We start from the raw sequence: 23,720 nt of genomic DNA on the forward strand, positions 1-23,720 counted from the left end.
AAGATGGTGGTCGATGCCCGCAGCCGGCTGCGTCTGGTCCTTCAGCCGGTTTTGTGGTCCCCGCCTTTCTTTTGCGCCTCGTTTGTAGATTTTGACTGCCTGCGCTTCAGCAACAGGAGTCCGCTCCCCGGCTTTGTGTGTGTCAGGAGAGCCCGTTTGCCCGCAGACGCTAGCCCATGGGATCTCTCTGCCTGAGCGGTGGCTTTCTATCCCCCTCGTTGGGCTGTTGTTTTCAGTTGGGACTTGGGTGGGAAAGAACCTAAGGTCCAGACCCCAATCAGTGAATTTGACTCGGTCCAGTGGTTTCTGGGCCTCGTTCTGGGTCTGAGTACCCCTCCTGGTGCTCCGGTTTCCAGTTGGTTCCCCGGTTCGGTACCGGCGGGCCACTACCCTGTCCTGGTCCCTTACGGTTCCACCAGCCGTCTTCCCGTCTCCTGCAGGCGGCAACCACAGTCTGCCTCCTGGCCACAGGGTATCCGGGCTATGACCCAGATCCCCGACAGACGTTTTCTCCTACTAACATGTCTCCTCTCACCTCCTAGACTGCTCTCCTCTCCTCCCTAACTTCATCTGCTTGCTTCTCCCGCCACAGTCTATCCGAACTCCTCGGTGGGCGTGGCCAACCGCCTGGCTTTGCACCCAGGTGCGAACGTCAAAGCCTGAGAGGGGTGACTCAGGGTTTTTAGGTTGGCCGCTGTTACCTTTTTAGGGAATTGGTGTTTGTGCAAGGGCCTGTCTGTGACTACCTGGCTAGTCCAGGGTGTCACACACCCTCCCAGTGAGCGCAGGAAATCTGAACACACGAGGTCTGGACGTTCTTCTTCCTGGACAGTACAATGGACTTCTCCTTTCATTCCGCCGCCTCTGTTCATCTATGGTGAATGATGAGCTGAGAACGTCGCCTCTTCCTGTTTAATACACCGTCAATATATTGAACTGTCATGAAAAAAAAAAAAAGGTAAATGACAAGAAGATTTATGTTAACTACCCGGTCAATTAGTAATCACCTCGTTGCATTGATCGTACATTGAAAAAAATCATTCTGGCAGCTGAGGTCATATATTCAGGTAATGAAGTTGTATTGATGAGCGCGGCCCGGCTTCATTCTGATAACATTTCATGTAAGTAAATTAAACCTTATTAACCGCGATCTATTCCGAATCAGACCTGGAAGTCGTCTACGTAAGATTTAGCTGCTAACGCGGGCAGGAGATGGATAGCGGCACTCATCAGGATGGCATCATCTATCACCTCAACTTCGACATTGTGATGTGGATATGTGACAATCCATTATGCATTGTTTGTCACGTTGACTATAATTCTTCTACTGGGACCCCACAAGCTTTAGGACTCATGCAGACATCAGTTTTTCTTGAACAAGTGTTTTTTTGTTTTTTCACAGATGGCTCTCATATCTACAGTATGTGTCACGTGTGACAGTCCTGTGGTTTCTGGCCATAGAACGTCACAGCATTTGGCTGCGCAGAATGCTCACTGACTTTCAATTGTTCCTGCTGTCAGTATTCATTGGTATAGGTAGCTTTCCTGCTGGATTCAGCTCTCCCTTTTCGACCCAACAGAAGCTTGCCTTCCACCCAGCTGCTGATCATCAGCATTCCCCTGGCGTTTAAATACTCCTTCTTTCCTTCCTTTGGACTGGTGCTGGTGATATTTTCAGTTCTTTCAAGCCGAGGTTGGAAGCAAGTGGCTTGTACTCATCTGTTTTATAGTTGCTGAAAACTCTGCTGAACTCCTGCCTGAGTCATCTGTGGATACGTAGTTCATGCATTTTCCCTTTGTGTCCTCCTTGTGTCTTCTATAGTTGTTTAGTGGGGTTGACGAAGAGCTCATCCTATTCATTCCCTATTTAGGGCTTAGCACAAACGATACCTACCTTCATGCCCTAGGTATCGGCAGGAAAGCTACCTATACCAATCTGGTATCTGGCTGGGTGCATATGTGTGGAACCTATCTAGGGTGGTGAGGTTCCCCAGGGACCAGCAGTAGACTCGGTCAGGGGTTTCCATCTTTCCTCTCTATAGACACATGGTTTCCCTTCCACCGTACACTTGGTACTTCCCTGTACCTAGCGTGATACTACCGTATGAAAGTCTACGGGGCTGTTCACGTGTATTTTTTTCCTTGGACTGAATGGTTCACACAAAAGCACAGAGACGTGTCCAATATTGATCAACATTGCCAACGAAAGTCTATGGGTCTGTGAAAAAATCAGCACTCGGAGGCCATCCATGTTCTGTCCGATTTTCGAGGACTGCTTAATAGAAGATTGAGAAACCTCCTTTTTCTACATCCAAAAAAAACTGCTTAACTATGGGCACACTGTCTTTTTGTTGAGTTTTTGGAGCAGAAACTGCAAGTTTTTGAGGTTGGAAGGAGATTTTGTATAATTTCTGCTCTAAAAACTTCTCAAAAATTTTGTGTGGTGTCAAAACAGACACTGAGCAAAATCTCTGATGAAACAGGGACTGTTTTTTTTTCTCTCGTACAATAAAAAATCACTGACATCTGAATGAGCCATTAATCTGTGGAAAAGTTTTAGCAGTAACTGCTCAATTTCTTCATAGTGCCCCCACAAGAAAAAAAGAAGCATTACAGAATTCGCACTAAAATCAATATTTTGTACATGTACTGCTCCGTGGTGCCACATTCAGACGTCTGTGCGTCACATACGAGTTGAGGACACCCAGCCGAGTGTTGCCCAACCAATGTCCTGCTGGGACCCAGCCCAGCAGGGACCCACGTTAACATGCCCCGCTGTGACCCAGTGTTTTTTGCATGCCCAGTATAGTCTATGTGCAGATTAACCGATCTTTTATTTTTTCGCGAGGCTTGACCGCAAAAATAAAATCCGTTTTTGATCCAATTTGCAGATAAAACTCACCTATTTACAGTACAGGTCTGTGAAGAGAGATGGATCACACTTGGATGGTGATTAGTGTTTAATAAATAGGAGAAGTTGGGAATTTTTTTTTTTTTTAATTGCTAACAAGAAAAGCAGATTGATGGCAAAAGTGGGCACATGGACCAAAAATGGAAAATAATTGCGTCCTGCACACTAATGAAAAATTATCAAATTATTTTTGGATGCCAAAAAATTACCATCTGAATGACGCCCAATTCAAAACTTCTCACTGGTTCCAAAAACTTACTGTGACGAGCCCTCCAACAAAAGGATCAGACATATTGAAAACTAATGTGCCCCGCTCATGTTTTTATATCAGTACAGACTAAAGGTCCCCATACACTTGGATCAGAATGTACATGCCCAACCTAATTTTAAGATGTTTCATCCATTGAGCGGTTCCGAAACTTTGGCAAACAACGAGAGTTGTTCTCTCTTCTTCTCTTTCCTTCCAGCCCTCTTGTAAACCCAATGATCTAGCATATGTAAGTTGTTGTCTTGCCTTAAAGGTGACGGCTACTTGGGTTGTTGAGGAGAGCCATAAGATGAAATACTTAATTAACCTCTGGACATAGAGCATTGTGAGAAGTGTGTTCAATGAAATTAATTCTCTATATATAAGCCAGTCAGTCTTCAGAGGAACCCAAGATGGCCCCCGATGACATCACAGGCCCTACCATCAGCATGAATCCACCAGATAACATCCCTCCCATCACCATCACCGTGGATCCATCCAATAGGGGGGACTGTTGAGGAGAGCCTTTCCATTAAATACTTAATTAACCTCTTGACAAGGGATTGTGGGAAATATGTCAATTTGCCTTACATAATTCAGGTTTCAGATCATACTCATGACACAGATTTAAGGATGGCTGCCATTTCCTGTTCTGCACACCTTGCCTGGAATACAAGGAATGTCCAAATGTTAGAAGACCACCAGATAAGGAAAAGACCCACTGGCCAAGCTAGAGGACCAACCCACAGATCAGATGACACCATGGACTCATCCACTGAAGTCAGACCCACCCATCAACCGCAACACGGATCTCCCCATTGGCTAGCCCATGAACTGTCCCACCAAATGGGCCTATCCGAACTTGTGTACGCCCCTAGACTATATCAGAGACCGCATGCTCTTCCCTGTTCTGTTCGGTGCCATCTTTACTGTGATCAAGAAAAGATTTCACATCCGACTGGTAATGTGCGCACAGTGTGTTTTTCGCTGCGTTTTTGCGCGTTTTTCTGGTGCGTTTTTGGCCTCAAAACTGTATGACTTTGCTTCCCCAGCAAAGTCTATGAGTTTTCATTTTTGCTGTCCGCACACAACTGTTTTTTTTTAAGCTGCGCTTTTGAGCTTAAAAAAAAAAAATGGACATGTCAGTTCTTTCCTGCGTTTTTCTGCGTTTTCCCCCCATGCAATGCATTAGAAAACCGCAGAAAAACGCAGAGATCAAAAACGCAGCAAAACGCAGCCAAAAAACGCACCAAATCACGGTAAAACGCATGTGTTTTGCTGCGTTTTTTGCCGTGGGTGCGTTTTTGTGCATTTTTAGCGGCCAAAACGCACAAAAACGCAGCGTCAAAAAAACGCAGTGTGTGAACTTAGCCTGTGTCTGGTGTGATTTCTTTACCCATGCACTTGGTCCACACCAATTAGGCCAGGCAGTAGGCAACAAGTGATCTCTGGTTAAGAGTTCACACTAACATTGATCAGTTTTATGACTTTGCTATTGGTTTACTCTCTGCAGGAACAGAGTTTTCTGAGCTTGTTTATGCAACTGCCCAAAAACATATGAAGCTGTCCAATTTGTGATGATTCCACACTGCATTCCTCCCCCCCATTCAGTGGTCCCATCAGGGTTTCCGTCTTAACCACACACAAAGCGGGTTTCGAACGTATGCGCAGACGGGGCCATTGACTACAATGGTGCAGACGGAGTCACCGTGTGCTCTGTTCTGCACCATTTTCGGGAGTATACGCTTACTGAAGGTGGACATCCAGACGCAGTCTACTACGTGATAATATGGTGTGATCACATTCAAGGCCATCAGCCCTCAAACTACACAGGAGATGATGGCTGCCGCTCCACAGTGAAGGAATTAGGGGTAAGTGGCAGATATATTGTTGATTTTCTATCCAAATTTGTGCGCAGAAAATCTGGAGCAAATTACAGTAGCGGTAAAGTGGATGAAATGTTACCAAATCTCATCCGCGCATTTAGGTAAAATCATTGCAGATCTAGTCTTGCAGTATAGATGGTTACATTTGTTGATTTGGACCCTGCAGATTTTCTTTGCAAATTTACTGAAAATTGACAACAAAATCCACATGTAATGCAAGCAGGTTTGCAGCTGAGAAACTACAACCTTACGGTAAGTGCACATGGTGAGGATAAGTCACATATTTCATCCTCCGCATGGCAAGTAGTGGAATAGACGTAAACCTCTGCAGGGGAAATTGATATGCATTGGATTTAGGCTGTGTGCGCACAGTGCGTTTTTGTTTTTTTTTATACAGATTGTGGCCCAAATCTGCATGTCTACCCTTATGCCAGCAAAGTCAATGAGCATTCTGAAGTGTAGTGCACACATTGCTTTTCTTTTTCCTTGCAGATTTGGTGCAGAAAATAATCTACAGCAAGTCAATTGCTGGTATGTTTTTTTTCTTGCATTATATTTTAGCCCTTTCACCCATTGACTTCATTAAGAAAAACGCATTGCACCAAAAACGCATGCGTTTTTTGGTGCATTTTTCTGCCAGAAGATGCAGGTTTGATGCAGAAAATTTCTGCACCAAATCTGTAACATGCGCACATAAGGGTGCTTTACACGCTGCGACATCGCTATCGATATATCGTCGGGATCACAGTGTTTGTGACGCACATCCGGCGCCGTTAGAGACATCGTAGCGTGTGACACCAAGGAGCGACGATCAACGATCGCAAAAACGTCAAAAGTCGTTGATTGTTGACACGTCGCTCCTTTTCATAGTATCGTTGGTGGTGCATGCCGCTGGTTGTTCTTCGTTCCTGCGGCACCACACATCGCTATGTGTGACACCGCAGGAACGACGAACATCTCCTTACCTGCGTCCACCGGCAATGAGGAAGGGAGGAGGTGGGCGGCATGTTCCGGCCGCTCATCCCCGCCCCTCCTCTGCTATTGGCCGGCCGCTTAGTGACGCTGAACACACCTCCCCCTTGAAGGAGAGAGTGTTCAGCGGTCACAGCGACGTTGCTAAACAGGTATGTGCGTGTGACGCTACCGTAGCGATAGTGTGACACTATCGCTACGGCAGCGATCACCAAATGTCGCACGAACGACAGGGGCAGGTGATAACGCTCGCAACATCGCTAGCAGTCGCTAGCGATGTTGCAGCATGTAAAGCACCCTATAGCCTTAAAGAGAACCAACCAGCAGGATTTTCATATATAAAGTAAAGCCAGTGCTATACTGGGGCTAGGATGCTGAATCTAAGCATACCTTTTGTGCAGAGATTGGATGTTTTATTTCAGAAATATGTGCAAGTAAAGTTGCAGCAATACACTGTTATTTGATTGACAGGTGCAACAGGAAGGGATTATATGGGTCGGGTCTTACTATCTGTTTCCACCCGTCTCTGTGCCGGAATTAACACCTATGTCGGCAACAGAGGGAGGAAGGCCAGGCAGACAGAAAGGAGTGGGAATAAATAACAAGACCCGACCCACATATTCCCTTCCTGTTGCATCTGTCAATCAAACAGCAGTGCATTGCTGCAACTTTACTTGCACATATTTCTCAAATAAAAACATCCAATCTCTGAACAAAAGGTATGCTTACATTCAGCATCCTAGAGCCAGTATAGCACTGGCTTTACTTTATATATGAAAACCCTGCTGGTTACTTCCCTTTTAAGGCTGTGTTCCCTTCCTGTTGCACGTGTCAATCAAACAGCAGTGCATTACTAGAACATTACTTGCACATATTTCTGAAATAAAACATCCAATCTCAGAACAAAAGGTATACTTAGATTCAGCATCCTAGACCCAGTATAGCACTGGCTTTACTTTATATATGAAAATCCTGCTGGTTGGTTCTCTTTAATTAAGGCTATGTTCCCTTCCTATTGCACCTGTCAATCAAATAGCAGTGCATTCCTATTACTCTTTGGATTTTCTCCACGGCGTATTCAAATTTGTTAAATTCTCATCAACAACAATTTGCACAATTTCGCAAAAGAAAATAAAAATGATGTTAAAATATAAATATAAATTTAATACATTAAAACATACTAATAATGAGATATAAATCAGTAAACAAATTAAAAAAAAAAAATCTTTGTTTTGGTTTTTTAAATACAAATTTGCTTTGTGCGTTTTCTGTTGGAAGGAATTGTTGCTCATAGAAGGAGTAAAGAATAAACAATCTTCGCTTTTGAAATCTTCTGTTTCTCCCCCAGATGAATTTCTGAATGCTGCTCCCCATTCAGACTGGTTGTATAATATTGCTATATATTCTTATTCTCCCAAAGGGAGCACATAATTATCCTCCAGTCAATCATCGTGAAAAATAGAAGCAGTAATACTCACATTCCAATAAGGGGCCACTAAAACCATAAGGCTGGCTCGCTCCTCCTCCTCCAATCCTCAGCATCTCCTATTGAAACCGCAGGATTTACAATGTTTTCCTGAGAAGCTCTTTTCTCTCTCATTGCTGTTGAGAGGAGAATTATAGACACAGGACTCCGCTTCCGAGAGAACTAAGTGGTAAGACTTCATTTTTCATCTACTAAAAGGGCAATTTTAGAATTCATTTTAACTTTTTTTTTTCTTAAGACACTTTTCTTCTAAAGAAAAAAAAAATATTTTTTTTAATATATTTTTGGGGTGAATTTCAATTTTTTTTTATAAAAAATATTATAACTTTAAACATTATTACTATTCTTTCAAATTTAGATTTTTGTTCTCATTTCACAATATTTTATGTAGTTAAAAAGGCAAATACTGATGTTTGTCTTTAATTGCTGGTTTGTGGTTTTTTTGTTTGTTTTTTATTGTGTCATCACTTGGAAACTGTATCCATATATGTTAAGAAGAATTTTCCAATTAATATTTTTTTTACATTTTTGGGGGATTTTTTTTATGATTTTTGTAACTACTGTTTGTTTTTAATTGCTGTTGCTTTTTTTTTGTTTTTTTGCTATTGTGTTATAACTGATATCACTTGGAAACTATATCCATATAATTTTAATTTTCCAATTAATATTTTTTTTTTAATTTTGGGGATTTTTTTATGATTTTCGTAAATACTAATGTTTGTTTTTAATTGGTGCTTTGTGTTTTTGTTTTTTTTGTTTTTTTGTTTTTTTTGTGATTGTGTTATTACTAATATCACTTGGAAACTGTATCCATATATGTTAAGAAGAATTTTCCAATTAATATTTTTTTAAAAATGTTGGGGATTTTTTTATGATTTTTGTAAATACTGATGTTTGTTTTTGGTGCTTTGTGTTTTTTGTTTTTTTTTTGCTATTGTGTTATTACTAATATCACTTGGAAACTGTATCCATATATGTTAAGAAGAATTTTCCAATTAATATTTTTTTTTTTACATTTTTGGGGATCTTATGATTTTTGTAAATAATCAATGTTTGTTTTTAATTGCTGTTGTGTTTTTTGTTTTTTGGGGGTTTGTTTTTTGCTATTGTGTCATTACTGATATCACTTGGAAACTGTATCCATATATGTTAAGAAGAATTTAATAATTTTCCAATTAATATTTTTTTTTACATTTTTGGGGGATTTTTTTATGATTTTTGTAAATACTAATGTTTGTAATTGCTATTGTTTTTTTTTTTTTGTTTTTTTGCTATTGTGTTATCATTACTAATACCACTTGGAAACTATATCCATATATGTTAAGAAGAATTTACCAAGTAATATTTTTTTTACACTTTTGGGGATTTTTTTTATGATTTTTGTAAATACTGATGTTTTGTTTTCAATTACTGTTTTGTGTTTTTTTTATTTATTTTTAATTTTTTTGTTATTGTGTTATCATTACTAATATCACTTGAAATGGTATCCATATATGTTAAGAAGAATTCTCCAATTAATATTTTTTTTACATTTTTGGGGATTTTATATTAAGATTTTTGTGCATACTGATTGTTTTTCATTTTTGTTTTGTGCTGTTTTTTTTGTTATTGTGTCATCATTACTGATATCACTTGGAAACTGTACCCATATTAAGAAGAATTTTCCAATTAATATTTTTTTTTTTTACAATTTTGGGGATTTTATTTTATGATTTTTGTACAACTTTAATCAAACTTTTTTTTTTTAAGTTGGATTAGAGTGGCCATAAAGGATCAGAATAGGTTAAGGTGGGAAAAACAACGGGGCTATTTATAGTGAAATGTTTTACTGATTCAATTACCTAGCAACGCAACAGAATTTCTTATATCTGGCATTGGGGAACACGTCATGTTCTGAGAAATTCTGAAGATCTTGCATAATCTTGTGAATTATAAAGTCTCTACAAGTAGGTAATTACTATAAGCAGATTAAGCCCTATTGTGCATTGTAGGGCCACATTTGCATATAGGTTTCTTCTTGGAATCGTAATATTTAAATATACATTAAAAAGTGATACTACCAATAAATTCCAATATTAAACATTAGAAATGACAGTTTCTACCTAAATGCGATCAGAATCTGTTATATTTTGTGGTGTTCCTGTAGCAAGGAGTATAGTAAACTTGGATTCATATATGGTTGATCAGGAATAAGGAATGTGCCAGGTCACAAATGTCCGGTTTTTGCTCTTCTTTTATTCCTGATGTTCCCCTGATTATTACATTTTTTGTATTCTTCAAATCCGCCATATGGTTCCAGTGATACGGGCCTTTTCCTTTAGTGGGAGTGGTTCTCAGATCCTCAGGTGTGTGTCTTTAGATTGTTTTGCATAATTACTCTGAGCCACGCCCTCTTCTAGAGGCTATAAAAAAGCTCTAAATAATAATGCCCATATCTCAAGAACCGTATAGCAGATTTTAAGAATAAATATATCAGAATACTCAGGGGAGAAGAAGGAATAAAACTGGAGCAAAATTGGCCATTTTTAACCTTTCCCAATTTCACATTTGGGCTGATGGATAGCCTAAACTGGAGGGAATAGTTCAATTAAGAAATGTATAAAATATCAATAATTGCATATAAATAGGAAATCCCTATTAATTTCCATTGTTTTGAGACCCAGACTTGACCTTAGCCCCAATGGTAGTCACTAATTGGGCAGTTCGGGTCTCCACTCAAATTTAGCCAGCCATAAACAAAACAATTCCGGGGGCGGGTGGGTGAGATTTTTCTAATTTTTTTTTTTTTTTGGTGCACTCTAAATCCGCTCACGCTCTTGTTATCCCCAGTGAGAGCCCATCAAACACGGCAAGCGGCTCACACTGGGTTGAGCACCGAGCGTACCCGAGCACAGTCAGGGGTTTGCATATATAAAGCACCCGAACTCTGAACCTGAACTTTGGGGGGTTTTTTTTGTAAAGTCTGTGTTTGGCACGGACACCAAACTTCGTTTTCACTTATCTCTACAGCCAAAACTAAATGTACCGGTCTGTGTCTGGTAATCAGTGAAAAATGCCACAATGAGTATCAGAAAATTAGAAAGATTATTTTATATTGAAATTTGAATACATTATAGGGGGTCTTTGGAATAAAATAAAAATATGAGTTAAAAAAAAAAAATAAAAATAATGAAAATTCAGCTATTCAAATCTCCTCAACTCCAGCGCCACCGCTCTAGTGGGCTGCACTGTATAGCAGTGGTGGCATTAAGGGGTACTTTGCACGCTGCGACATCACTAGCATCGGCTAATGATGCAGAGCGCGATAGTCCCCGCCCCCGTCGCACATGCGATATCTTGTAATAGCTGCCGTAGCGAATATTATCGCTACGGCAGCTTCACACGCACTTACCTGCCCTGCGACGTTGCTCTAGCCGGCGATCCGCCTCCTTCCTAAGGGGGCGGGTCGTGTGGCGTCACAGCGACATCACACGGCAAGCGGCCAATAGAAGCGGAGGGGCGGAGATGAGCGGGACGTAAACATCCCGCCCACCTACTTCCTTCCGCATAGCCGGTGGAGGCAGGTAAGGAGATGTTCCTCGCTCCTGCGGCTTCTCACACAGCGATGTGTGCTGCCGCAGGAACGAGGAACAACATCGTATGTCCTATTGGTGCGACATTATGAAAATGACCGACGTTACACAGATCACTGATTTTCGCCGCTTTTGCGATCGTTTATCGGTGCATCTAGGCTTTACACGTTGCGACGTCATTACCGGCGCCGGATGTGCGTCACTTTCGATTTGACCCCAACGATATCTCAGTAGCGATGTCGCAGCGTGCAAAGTACCCCTAAGGCTTTGAGTGGGTTTAAAACGTGAATATTAACTTATTATTTTTATTTCTTTATTTGTGCAACTTCCCTGCCTTTAGTAATATTTTTCAGTTACAAACACCTTTAAGTAAGTAAGAAAAAAAAGAACAAATGGAAAGATCAGACTACACAAGGTTTGTTTGTAGTCTGTTACCTTGTCAACGCACAGAAATGCGCTGAATCTGTCTAGATGGAAAGGTAGGAATCTTTTTTTATTAAGACTTTTTGCAAAGTTAATTTTATCTTTACTTTTAGCTGCATTGAAACTAAAAAAATAATTTGGTCTTGAAAAAACTCCTTTGAAGGGAACCTATCACCAGGTTTTTCCCGTTTGAGCTGCGGCCAGCACTAGTGAGGTCTTATATACAACATTCTAAAATACTGTATATAAGAACCCAGACCTCTCTGTATAATGTAAAAAATACATAATACTCACGTAGGGAGCGATCTGATTATTGGGTGTCGCTGCTCTCGGTCCGGCGCCTCCTCTCTTCTTGTGATCGCCATCCTCCTACCCAGCCACATGTGGATGCCTCTTCCTGCGTCATTCACAGTGAAGTCTCCATTGCGCTCCTACGCATGCTCACTTCCAACTGCCCAGCTGTGTAAAGTACTGTAATGCGCAGGCGCGAGGGCAGAGGTTGAAACACTCGTCGCCGGATTGGTGATGTCGGGTCTGGGATGTCACGGGTGGCCCTGCCCGGCTTTGTGGCGCCGAGGTGTACACCAAAAGGGGATGAATGGGATGATGAGGATGTTGAGTAGTTGTCTTGTGACGCCATCTGCGGTGTATGCAGTCAGGGATTAGCCGCCGCTGCGGTCGCTGTCCTCTAGGGCAGGTGGTGTTGCATCTAGGATAGTTCAGCTTCCCGCAAGTGAAGCTAGGCCCCAGGGAGGACGAAGGGGATAGTAGTGGCTGTTGGGGCCGAAGCGCGGGGCGACTGCGCCGGCAATGAAGGGCGGACAAAGTAGTTGCAGTTCCAGGTCTTTACTCACTATCCATGGATTGCCCGGAGGTGCCGGTCTCTGCCGTGATGGGCTCCAGCTGATCCCAGATAAGTTACAGGTGGCCACCAGTGTTTGAAAGTGTCCTTTCCCAAGGGATGCCCCTTCAGAAGTGAGGAACCCGGGCTGAGCTTCCCGCTCCAATCCTCAGGTGCCGTGAAGAAAGAAAGTGGAAAGTGACATTGTGTCACCAGAACTGTAGACTCGCCCGACTTGACTGAAGATTGTATTCAGGTTACTCCTACTGCTACCCCAAGTGGTGCCCGCCCGCCAGGTGGTTGTCCTAGTGACCGGGAAAGTCCCATGCCTCGTGATGACCAACCCCCAACCTACCCTAGTCCAACCCAAAGTGAGAAGGCACCTAAACTGTATGTAAGGTGAAATGTGGAAACACCGGTGATTAACCCCCTCCTTACCTGAGATGAATACTGCACCATAAGTGAGGTGCAGTACCTTGTGGCGACTGAAGCCTCAGGGGCGCCACACATGCGCACTACAGTACTTTGATCTGTCCTCAGCTGGGCAGATCAGAGTGCGCATGCGCAGGAGCGCAATGGAGACCTCTCGCAGGACGCGTCATGCACACGGGGCTCAGCAGGAGGACGGCAATCGCGCAAGATGGAGAAGGCGTTGGACCGAGAGCACCGACACCCATCGGACCGCCACCTAGGTGAGTATTATAAAGGGGTGTTTTTACGATATACAGTGCGGCCTTGACTCATATACAGTAGTCTAGAATTCTGTATATAAGGGCTAACTGATGGTGGCAGCTTATAGGGGAAAATCCTTAGATGATCCTTAGTTTGAGAATACCCCTGTGTGTGTGTATATACATAGATATGTACACACATACATACACACATACCTACATACGATAAAGCCGTTTTCTGCCGGTGGCGACTTTTGTGCTCCCCGCTGCCAATCTAGCCTATCTTGGCACAAATCTCATCAACGAGGAGGATACATCCAGCATATACTGGTTACATTGAGTGATAACAATGGATAGAGGATGAAAAAAAAGTATGAAAGTATAAATACCACCTGGAAATTCCATGTAAATCCTAAAGCTAAGGGAGTGGCTACATGAACCCTATAAATTGCCGAGCCGGTCGCATCCATTACTCCAGCTGTGAATATTTTTCTGAAGGGGCTCTTGATTTGCAGCCAATTCTTGTTCCCTTGTGTGTGGCTTATTACAACCACATTGTATTTATTCACTATTCCCCTTTTTATTTGATCGTTTTCATCCTGTAAAGGTTTCTTTCGGGGATCTCTAGGGATTGGGATGTTATGCAAGGATTGGCATTCACCGTGCTCGGATCTTTCCATATTGAAGCCGTTCTGCGAGATCTGCGTCTAGCATCAGTTAATGAAATATGTTAGAAAATACCTGCCAAATTCTGTTGGGACATATGTCTGCACAGTAATTGAAAACATGGATTCGCTTATTGGATCGATGTCCGGAGCCACGTTTGACTTATTCTGCAAATACTGTCAATTAGATCCCCCCAAAAATTGCAACAAAATGTTATTTTCTGCTTTCCAAAAGCAACTCAAAATCAGAGACTGGAATGTTATTACCGCGGAGCGCGGGCAGACCATGTACAATTATTTTGTCATGCTGTCAATCAAATAGGTGATTATATTCATAGTAGCATCCAATAAGATATTGCACTTGGTTCAGAGTTTGTGAATAATATATGAAATTGTAATGTTTTTATATCGCAGATTTCATCCTCATTTGCGCCTTACACTTCCATCTTTTCTTCTCCTGACATACGTGCACTAATCATTTGCAGGTCTATGTTGTTAAAAGAAAACACAGTCACTGTCTGTCACAAAATCAATACGCTCTGCCTCTGCTGCCGGGAATCTAATGTACTAATTTGTAGCAGATTTGTTTATACGCAGCTAATAATAAAAGGGAACCGATTACAAAGAGTAAGGTTCTCAAACCGCTACCTGCACACGGCACTTTTTTTAGAAGTATACAAAGCCAGATCCAGATCCCAATATAAAAGTGCCCAAAGCAAATATTTGTGGCTATAATATGAGGGAATGGACGTGCTGATAACAAAACAATAAAGTAATCAGTGTTAAAACGGTGAAACTAACCTGTTAACATCTCCTCCTGCTGGAATGGCGCCACCCGCTACCCAACGCACGTTTCGGCAGAAGCCTTCATCAATAATACAATATAATATTGTAGCAACTCCCAAATAGAAACTGCCAGAAGAATGATCAGGTCACGTCTTTTAGCTTCTTCACAGCTTTCGAACCCCTAAGTGGCTAAAAGAAGTTAGGAAAGATGGAATATGTGCACGTGCTCATTTTTTTGGTGATTTTTTTTGGGGGACTCTTTTTCAAGCAGCCTCCAGACGGAATCCGCCTGAAAAAAACAAAACATTGTCTGCATATACCCTAATAGGTTCCTAATGATAAACCTTTATGTTCTGGAAGGTGCAGCATCTTGCAGAAAATGAGCTCTGAAGGCTCTATTCCAAAGCCTGTTTTCAGTCAATGGGGTCCTGCTGGCTGGACACAACAACACAAGTCATCTCCAGATGTATTCAGCACATGTGCAGTGCACAGGAGAAGGAAAGAAGAGTGTAACTTGCTTCTGTGTGCATGCACCTGATGCCACAGGAACTGGCTTTTGATGGTGCACCCAGTCGGGACACGTCAGTCAGGTTAGGAGTGGTACTGCCCAGAATAACTCCACCATCAATGATCAAAAAATGTAATTCCATTAGTAGTGGCAGAGTGTGATGATCTTGACAGATATATTTACCAGAGATGACTTTTCATTAAAATTATTGTATACTGGGTAAGATGGATGCTAGACTAGTCCTCGAAGAGAGATATGTATCAGCGAGGTTGGTAGCCTCAGTGATGTAAGCCCAGATGTTTCCAATACACAAGGATGCCGTTTGGATTGGTAGGAGCACCGGCCACGGACCGGATCCTTGCGCCCCACAAGATGTACGCAGCGGCCTACCTCAATGACATTGTGATCTTCAGCCAGGATTGGTGAAGCCATCTGAGCAAGGTCCAGGCAATACTTGATGCTCTAAGGGAGTCAGGATTTTCCGTAAACCCAAAGAAATATGCCATGGGGATGGAGGAAGCAAAATACTTGGGCTATGTAGTAGGCAGGTGTGAAATCAAGCCTCAATGAATAAAGATGACACAATCCAGAATTGGCCATGTCTACTCTCAAAGAAACAAGTTAGTAGTATTTATATAACGCTTTATCGGTTCATGCCTAACTTCGCCATAATCACCACACACCTGACCGACCCCCTGAAGGGCACAAAGACCGACATGGCTATGTTGTCACCGGGAGGCCGAGAGGATATTTCAGAAGATAAGCTAGCGCTCTGTAGACAGCTAGTGTTGGTAGTGCTTGACGTCACGAAAGAATTCATAGTCCAGGCGGATGCATCAGATGTTGGGTTGGGTGCTGTCATGTCACAGGAGGTAAACAGGGATGAGCACCCTGTCCTCCTGTGAGAGGAACTAATCTGCTGTAGAAAAAGAAGCTTTGACGATAAAGTAGGCACTAGAAGCCTTAAGATATTACCTACTGGGCCGGATGTTTAAGATGATCTCTGACCATGCCCCACTAAGATGATGTGGAAAAAAAAGGTATAATCCTCAAGTGACCAACTGGTTCCTAGCACTTCAAGATTTTAGCTTCCATGTGGAGCATAGACCCTGGAAACGACATGGCAATGCTGACGCTCTGTCTAGGGTCCACTGTTTGATGACGGAAGGTGCTAAGCACGCCTGGCTTTGGGCAAAGGGTGGGAGTATGTAAAATAGCCACAGGTCATAAAGGGGAGACATGTATCAGAGAGCTTGGTAACCTCAGTGATGTAAGCCTTCAGCATGTATAGTGCTGAGAGAGTTAGGGCGTGTCAGGGTTCGGTTAATGAGCAGTCAGAAAGATGGATGGGACTGGCTGCTCACATATCCCCACCCTGGTGCTTGGTATGGTGGACATAAGAAAGTCCAGGTGAATTCATTAGGATGTCTGTGTGTGGAGGTGTGCAAACCTCCAGTGTTGTTTGTCTTTGTTAATGACTAAAGGGGGTTTTACACACAGCGATATCGCTAGCGAGCGTACCTGCCCCCGTCGTTTGTGCGTCAAAATCGCTGCCCGTGGCGAACAATTTCCTTAGGAGCTGTCACACAGACTTACCTGCCTAGCAACGTCGTTGTGGGCGGCAAACTGCCTCCTTTCTAAGGGGGCAGTTCGTGCGGCGTCATAGTGCCGCCCAATAGAAGCAGAGGGGCGGAGATGAGCGGCCGTAACATCCCGCCCACCTCCTTCCTTCCTCATTGCCGGCGGCCGCAGGTAAGCTGCAGTTCGTCGTTCCCAAGGTGTCACACATAGCGATGTGTGCTGCCTCGGGAACGATGAACAACCTGCGTCCTCAACAATCAACGATTTTTTGAAAATGAACGACGTGTCAACGATGGAGGATTTGGTGAGTATTTTCCATCGTTAACGGCTGCTCGTTGGTGTCACATGCAACGATGTCGCTAACGATGCTGGATGTGCGTCACGGAAGCCGTGACCCCGGCGATATATCGTTAGATACGTCGTTGCGTGTGATGGGGCCTTTAGACCTGTACATTAACCTGAGAAGGAGAACACGCTTAATTATATGGACTATTTGCTTTATGATTTCACTTTGTGCCAGAAAAAGCTGTTTTTGATGTTATCCTGAGAGGTTTATGGAGTCTAAATAAATCTGCCCAAATGTTTTACTGAAACCATTGCCTGTGCCTACCTCAATATGCAACCAAGTGAGCCACATCCCTACAGCTGGTAAATCCACAGCAAAATCTTAAGTAAATAAAAATGTTGCATTTAGTGGAATTCCCTTTTAAGAAAACTTCATAACAATCCATTTCTTTCGTAGAGTTGTACATCGATCATTCTATACTTAGAATAGGTCATGAATGTAGGGTTGGTTGACGTCTGATCTCCACTGGGCTGCAGTTCAATACCCTGCTGCTTGGCATCGGTGCTATGAGTTGGGCCCCACCGAATCAAACAATGACTTTTCTCAAAGATGGACCATCAATGTTTCACTCCTGTTCACCGCTTTCACCAAAGTTTAATGTTATGACTACAACTAGAGGTTTTATGGAGATCTCAGTTCAGTGGTCATGCAATAACAATCCTAGAACTTTGGTCTAGTGGCTACGTTACTAGTCTGAGACTATCAGACCAGAGCCCTTCAAACCTCCCCTGACTCGATGAGATCCCTGGCGCCTCTTCTGATTAGTAGGATGGCATGTGTGTATCACGTAGCATATATGTTGTCGCGCCAAGCCTACCAAGCAGACAAATGTGGCGGGGATCCACTGGACCAGGGTCCTGCAAATTGGACAGAGGCTCCCACCACTGGCAGAACTATGTATTTCAGCCGCCCTCCACATTGACCTTTCTCATTGCTGCATTCTCCCATGTTTTGGCCGTCACATCAATGTAAAGTCACTCGAACAACTTCATGGTTGGCTGGAGATTATAATTATTCTGTCTGCAATTAAAATACTAAACTGGGGTTTTCTCCATGAACTCATGGCACCCTGCGTCCTTTAGGCCTCACATTGTCTGATGGATGTTATCTGTAAATATGAGTCCCCCTCTACAAATCCTTGGACCTCTAATTAGGACCTGACATCATTAATTTTGTTGCGGAGTGTATAATTCTCGCTCTTGCAAAAACATTGAGTTTTTTTTTTCCTAACTGTAGAAAGTGAACTCTGAGACATGTACTGAAGGCATTGTATGCCTAGCTATGCTATATGGCCAATAACAACAAGAGCAATGGCACATATGTTGTAGTATTGGCATTTTATACTGTAGCGGGCCCAGGGCAAATGATCACACCTGAGCTCTGCTGTCGGAGGAGGCCCATGGGCCTATCTACTGCATAAGACGCCTACAAGATACATGGTGGCCCTAGTGCATATTTTGCATTAAGGCCCATGGGCATCAAAGATTAATAGGTTCTCCTGACCTAAATAATTATATCCTTCATGAAAAAACAATTCTGAAACCTTTCTTCTTAGAACTGTCCCTCCTTCAAAATAATCACAAAGATCTGATATCTGAGGAGGCCCCTGGACCCACCTACCGCATAAGAAGCCTACAAGATACATGGTGGTGGCCCTAGTGCATATTTTGCATTAAGGCCCATGGGCATAAATGATCAATAGGTTCTCCTGACCTAAATATTTGTATCCTTCATCAAAAAACAATTCTGAAACCTTTCTTCTTAGGCTATGTGCCTACGCTGCGGAAAATGTGCGGATTTTGCCGCGGATTTCTTGCGGAAAAGCCGCGGATTTCCCGAAAATCTGCAGCAGCGGTACTTCCCAGCCATTTCTATGGCATTTTGGAAATGCTGTGCCCATGCTGCGGATTTTTCCGCAGCGGATTTCGTGCGGATTTTGATCCGGAAAAATCTGCAACATGTCAATTATTGTTGCGGATTTTCATCCGGATTTTGGCTTTAGAATTGGGAAAAAAAAAAAAATCCGCATCAAAATCCGCATCAAATCCGCGGCAATTCCGCGGTAAATCCGGGGCAAATTTTGCGGGAAAGCTGCGGATTTTGATGCAGAAAAATCCGCAGCTACATTCTCTCGTGGACACATAGCCTTATAACTGTTCCTCTGTTGTCCCTCCTTCAAAATAATCACTGAGCTCTGATGCCCGAGGAGGAGGAGGCCCCTGAACCCATCTACGACATAAGAAGCCTACAAGATACATGGTGCTCTTAGTGCATATTTTGCATTAAGGCCCATGGGCATCAAAGATCAATAAGTTCTCCTGACCTAAATATTTATATCCTTCATGAAAAAACAATTCTGAAACCTTTCTTCTTAGAACTGTTCTTTTGTTGTCCATCCTTCGAAATTTATGAACATATTGACAATTATGTGTTACTATTCTGCTCATCAAGGGGGGTGTACATGCATACTTATAGCTGATTAACCAGTGTCAAAGTGCATAGGGTCACCTCCCCCAACAGTTAACGCCCAGTTGTCAACTTATTCATACGTTTCTATGAGGGATAACAAACGAATCACAGATTTAAAAAAAAAAAAAAATAAAGAAAGATTCAGAATTGTGAGATAATAATACAGATCTGTACTAAAATGGAAATGGCAGAAGAGCTAATAGATCCTCTTTAATGATTATTAAATATTGTTGCTGCTCCCTGGAGTATTCTGATTTTTTTTTTTTTTTTTTTTAAAAATATAACATTTTTATTCTGATATTTTTTTTTACAATCCACCATACAGTTCAAGAGATATGGGCCTTTTTATTTAGTTCACCGGATCCTCAGGGGCGTGTGTTTAGGCTGTCTTGCATAATTATCTTGTGAGCCACGCCCCTTTAGTAAAGCTGATGAAAATTAATAAAAAGGTCCATATCTTTGCAATCATATGGCAGATTTGAAAAAAAATGGAATAATAAGAAGAATGGCAGGAATAGAAGAAAACACTGAAACTTTTTGACCTAATTACAGGTACCCTTTACGTTTTACTTCTGGGTCAAATGATTGATGAACCCCATTGTTAAAAAAAAAAAAATAAATGAAAATTAATTGCCCCAAATCACTTATTGGACTTAGCCGTAGTTATACATGATGTAACTGATGTAAAAAAAACATATCCTGGTCCCTTCTTATTATGGAGACCACCCCACACCTGGGACAACTTCCCCATCTCCTCTGGTCTGCCTATACACAGAGCATAGTCTACATCACATCTATAAATACTGCTCCTCCTGGGGTACGTGACTGCAATGATTGAATCCAAGAGTTGCTAATTATTGGACAGAAAACAAGAGCGATAACCCTAGTAACAGGAGTAAAATAACATATCCTTGGCAACAGAAAGCAACGGATTTGGAAGGTGAACGTAACTGGAAAATCTGCTTTTCTTTAGGTTTCACGGTGACAACCATGAAGAAATCCCTGGTGCTGGTCTTCACACTTGTCATCCTATGGACGGAGAACACGGGTCAGTAACATACATGATGTAAATAAGGACTCCGACTGCTAAGTAACTTCATTATCACTTGTCAGCACAAAGAAGATGTAGCCATGTAGTCGGAGGCTATACTTAAAGAGGTTAGCCACTACTTTGACATTGGTGGACTATCCATACGATAGGTCATCAATGTCTGATTGGTCGGGGACCGACACCCTGCACCCCACACCGATCAGCTGATCCCGAGAGCGGCAACAGCAGGGGACGGGAAATGCTCAGTTCCCGGAGCTGCCCCATCTTCTGATAGTAGCCAGGTGCTATCCGATGGAAGGTGGATGTGCAGTACCCGGCCACGGCCACTATCAGAAAACGGGGCAACTCCGGAACTGAGCATTTCCTGCCACCTGCTGCTGCTTCCGGGACCAAGATTAGATGATCAACGGGGATTCCGTGTGTCGGACCTTGGCCAATCGGACATTGATGAATAGTTCTAATAGATATAAAAAAGAAAACGGCACTTCCTTCGTATGTATTTTCAATAGATGCCGGGGTGCACTTCAGGTTCCAAGGCCATAAAGCAAGAAGTAACAAGGCACTCCCAGAGAGTGAAGAAAGCGTATATTTATTGTGCTTAACGAGAACGTCCACTGATGGCAGCCCCCATGCAGCGGTGGATTCCGCGCCTGCAGTCCATGCTACACTCCTCCTCACATTTGTGCTACTGAGGAAGGTCCAATTTGGGCCGAAAACGTTCTCTTTAAGCACAATAAATATACCCTTTCTTCACACTCTGGGAGTGCCTTGTTACTTCTTTCTTTATTGATGAATAGTTCATCAATGTTTAAGTAGTGGCAACCTCTTTAATTCTGACATCATACATTAATTTCCTTAGAAGAGGGGAGCCAGCACTGCTCATGAATGGCATGCAACAATGAAAAAATAAAAAGTGTAAAATTCACAAATTCATTCCTACTGTAACAATTCAATGAGATTTTTTGCAAATTATTGATCAATGATTTGAGCCCCCCTGCCCCGTCACGGCAAATCTCTATAGGGGGGTCCCTACACTATGTCATAAATTAATATCGTACCATAAGGTCTCATATAATGACTTGAACAGGACCATATAAGAACACCACTTACCCGGGGAATGTCAGAACCGCTCCCATGCTGCAAGGACTGACAACTGCGAATAAAGGCAGCCCAGGTGCCAGTGTGTGTGGCACCTGGGCTGCCTTTATTCGTGGTTGTCAGTCCTGGCAGCATGGGAGCGGTTCAGACATGTCTCGGGTAAGTGGTGTTTTCATATGGTCATGCTCATTATATGAGACCTTATGGTACAATAATAATTTATAATATAGCGTTAGGGACCCCCCTATAGAGATTTGCCGTGACGGGGCAGGGGGGGGCTCAAATCATTGATCAATAATTTGCAAAAAATCTCATTGAATTGTTACAGTAGGAATGAATTTGTGAATATTACACTTTTTATGTCTTCATTGTTGAATGCCACTCATAAGTAGTGCTGGCTCCCCTCCTTTTTTCGTTTATTAATTTCCTTAATATGTTAAGAAAACTGAGAATTATTAACATTTACATTGCTTGTTATTCAATATCAATCTCTTTAAAAGTTATGAACAACTTTGATGAGGAAAAAATATTTTTATATATATGTTGGTGCACTAAGTTTCTGTCTGCAATCTATATTTCTTAATTCTTTTTCTGCCCCCGACCTTGAACTCAATTTTCAGCCTGATCAAAGTTTCAGTTTTTCCTCTTTTAGGAGTGTCTCTCTCAGTAATATAGGCTGGATGGGAGGCCTGGGTGTCTCTCCCAGTAATTTGGGCTGGATTTGAGCTCTTTGTGTCTCTCCCAGTAATATAGGTTGGATGTGAAGTATGTGTCTTTTTCCAAGTAATATAGGCTGGATGTGAGGTCTGTGTGTCTCTCCCAGTAATATAGGCTGGATGTGAGATCTGTATGTCTCTCCCAGTAATATAGGCTGGATGTGAAATCTGTATGTCTCTCCCAGTAATATAGGCTGGATGTGAGATCTGTATGTCTCTCCCAGTAATGTAGGCTGGACGTGAGGTCTGTGTGTCTCAGTAATACAGGCTAGATGTGAGCTTTGTGTGTCTCTCACAGTAATACAGGATGGATTTCAGCTCTGTGTGTCTCTCCAAGTAATATAGGCTGGATATGAGGTTTGTGTATTACTCACAGTAATATAATCTGGATGTGAGCTCTGTGTCTCTCCCAGTAATATAGGCTGGATGTGAGGTCTGTGTGTCTCTCCCAGTAATATAGGCTGATGTGAGCTCTGTGTCTCTCCCAGTAATATAGGCTAGATGTGAGATCTGTGTGTCTCTCCCAGTAATATAGGCTGGAAAAGGTGTGTCTCTCCCAGTAATATAGGCTGGATGTGAGCACTGTGTCTCTCCCAGTAATATAGGCTGGATGTGAGCTCTGTGTGTCTCTCCCAGTAATATAGGCTGGATGTGAGCTCTGTGTGTCTCTCCCAGTAATATAGGCAAGATGTGAGCACTGTGTCTCTCCCAGTAATATAGGCTGGAAAAGGTGTGTCTCTCCCAGTAATATAGGCTGGATGTGAGCACTGTGTCTCTCCCAGTAATATAGGCTGGATATGAGCTGTGTGTGTCTCTCCCAGTAATATAGGCTGGATGTGAGCTCTGTGTGTCTCTCCCAGTAATATAGGCTAGATGTGAGCTCTGTGTGTCTCTCCCAGTAATATAGGCAAGATGTGAGCACTGTGTCTCTCCCAGTAATATAGGCTGGAAAAGGTGTGTCTCTCCCAGTAATATAGGCTGGATGTGAGCACTGTGTCTCTCCCAGTAATATAGGCTGGATGTGAGCACTGTGTCTCTCCCAGTAATATAGGTTGGATATGAGCTGTGTGTGTCTCTCCCAGTAATATAGGCTGGATGTGAGCTCTGTATGTCTCTCCCAGTAATGTAGGCTGGACGTGAGGTCTGTGTGTCTCAGTAATACAGGCTAGATGTGAGCTTTGTGTGTCTCTCACAGTAATACAGGATGGATTTCAGCTCTGTGTGTCTCTCCAAGTAATATAGGCTGGATATGAGGTTTGTGTATTACTCACAGTAATATAATCTGGATGTGAGCTCTGTGTCTCTCCCAGTAATATAGGCTGGATGTGAGGTCTGTGTGTCTCTCCCAGTAATATAGGCTGATGTGAGCTCTGTGTCTCTCCCAGTAATATAGGCTAGATGTGAGATCTGTGTGTCTCTCCCAGTAATATAGGCTGGAAAAGGTGTGTCTCTCCCAGTAATATAGGCTGGATGTGAGCACTGTGTCTCTCC

General features: G+C 42.7%; 1 protein-coding gene across 1 annotated transcript in view; it reads left to right on the plus strand.

Moving 5' to 3' along the window:
* The first annotated feature begins 7,542 nt into the window (after positions 1 to 7,542).
* Positions 7,543 to 23,720, plus strand: part of LOC142256475 (putative glutamate receptor) — a 39,172-nt gene continuing 22,994 nt past the window's right edge. The window contains exons 1-2 of the mRNA XM_075328183.1: positions 7,543 to 7,671; positions 20,338 to 20,412. Coding sequence (XP_075184298.1) covers positions 20,355 to 20,412 — 58 coding nt within the window. The 5' untranslated portion in view covers positions 7,543 to 7,671; positions 20,338 to 20,354. The remainder of the gene's footprint in view (positions 7,672 to 20,337; positions 20,413 to 23,720) is intronic.

Source organism: Anomaloglossus baeobatrachus, chromosome 11, assembly GCF_048569485.1.
Source record: "Anomaloglossus baeobatrachus isolate aAnoBae1 chromosome 11, aAnoBae1.hap1, whole genome shotgun sequence".
NCBI lineage: Eukaryota > Metazoa > Chordata > Amphibia > Anura > Aromobatidae > Anomaloglossus > Anomaloglossus baeobatrachus.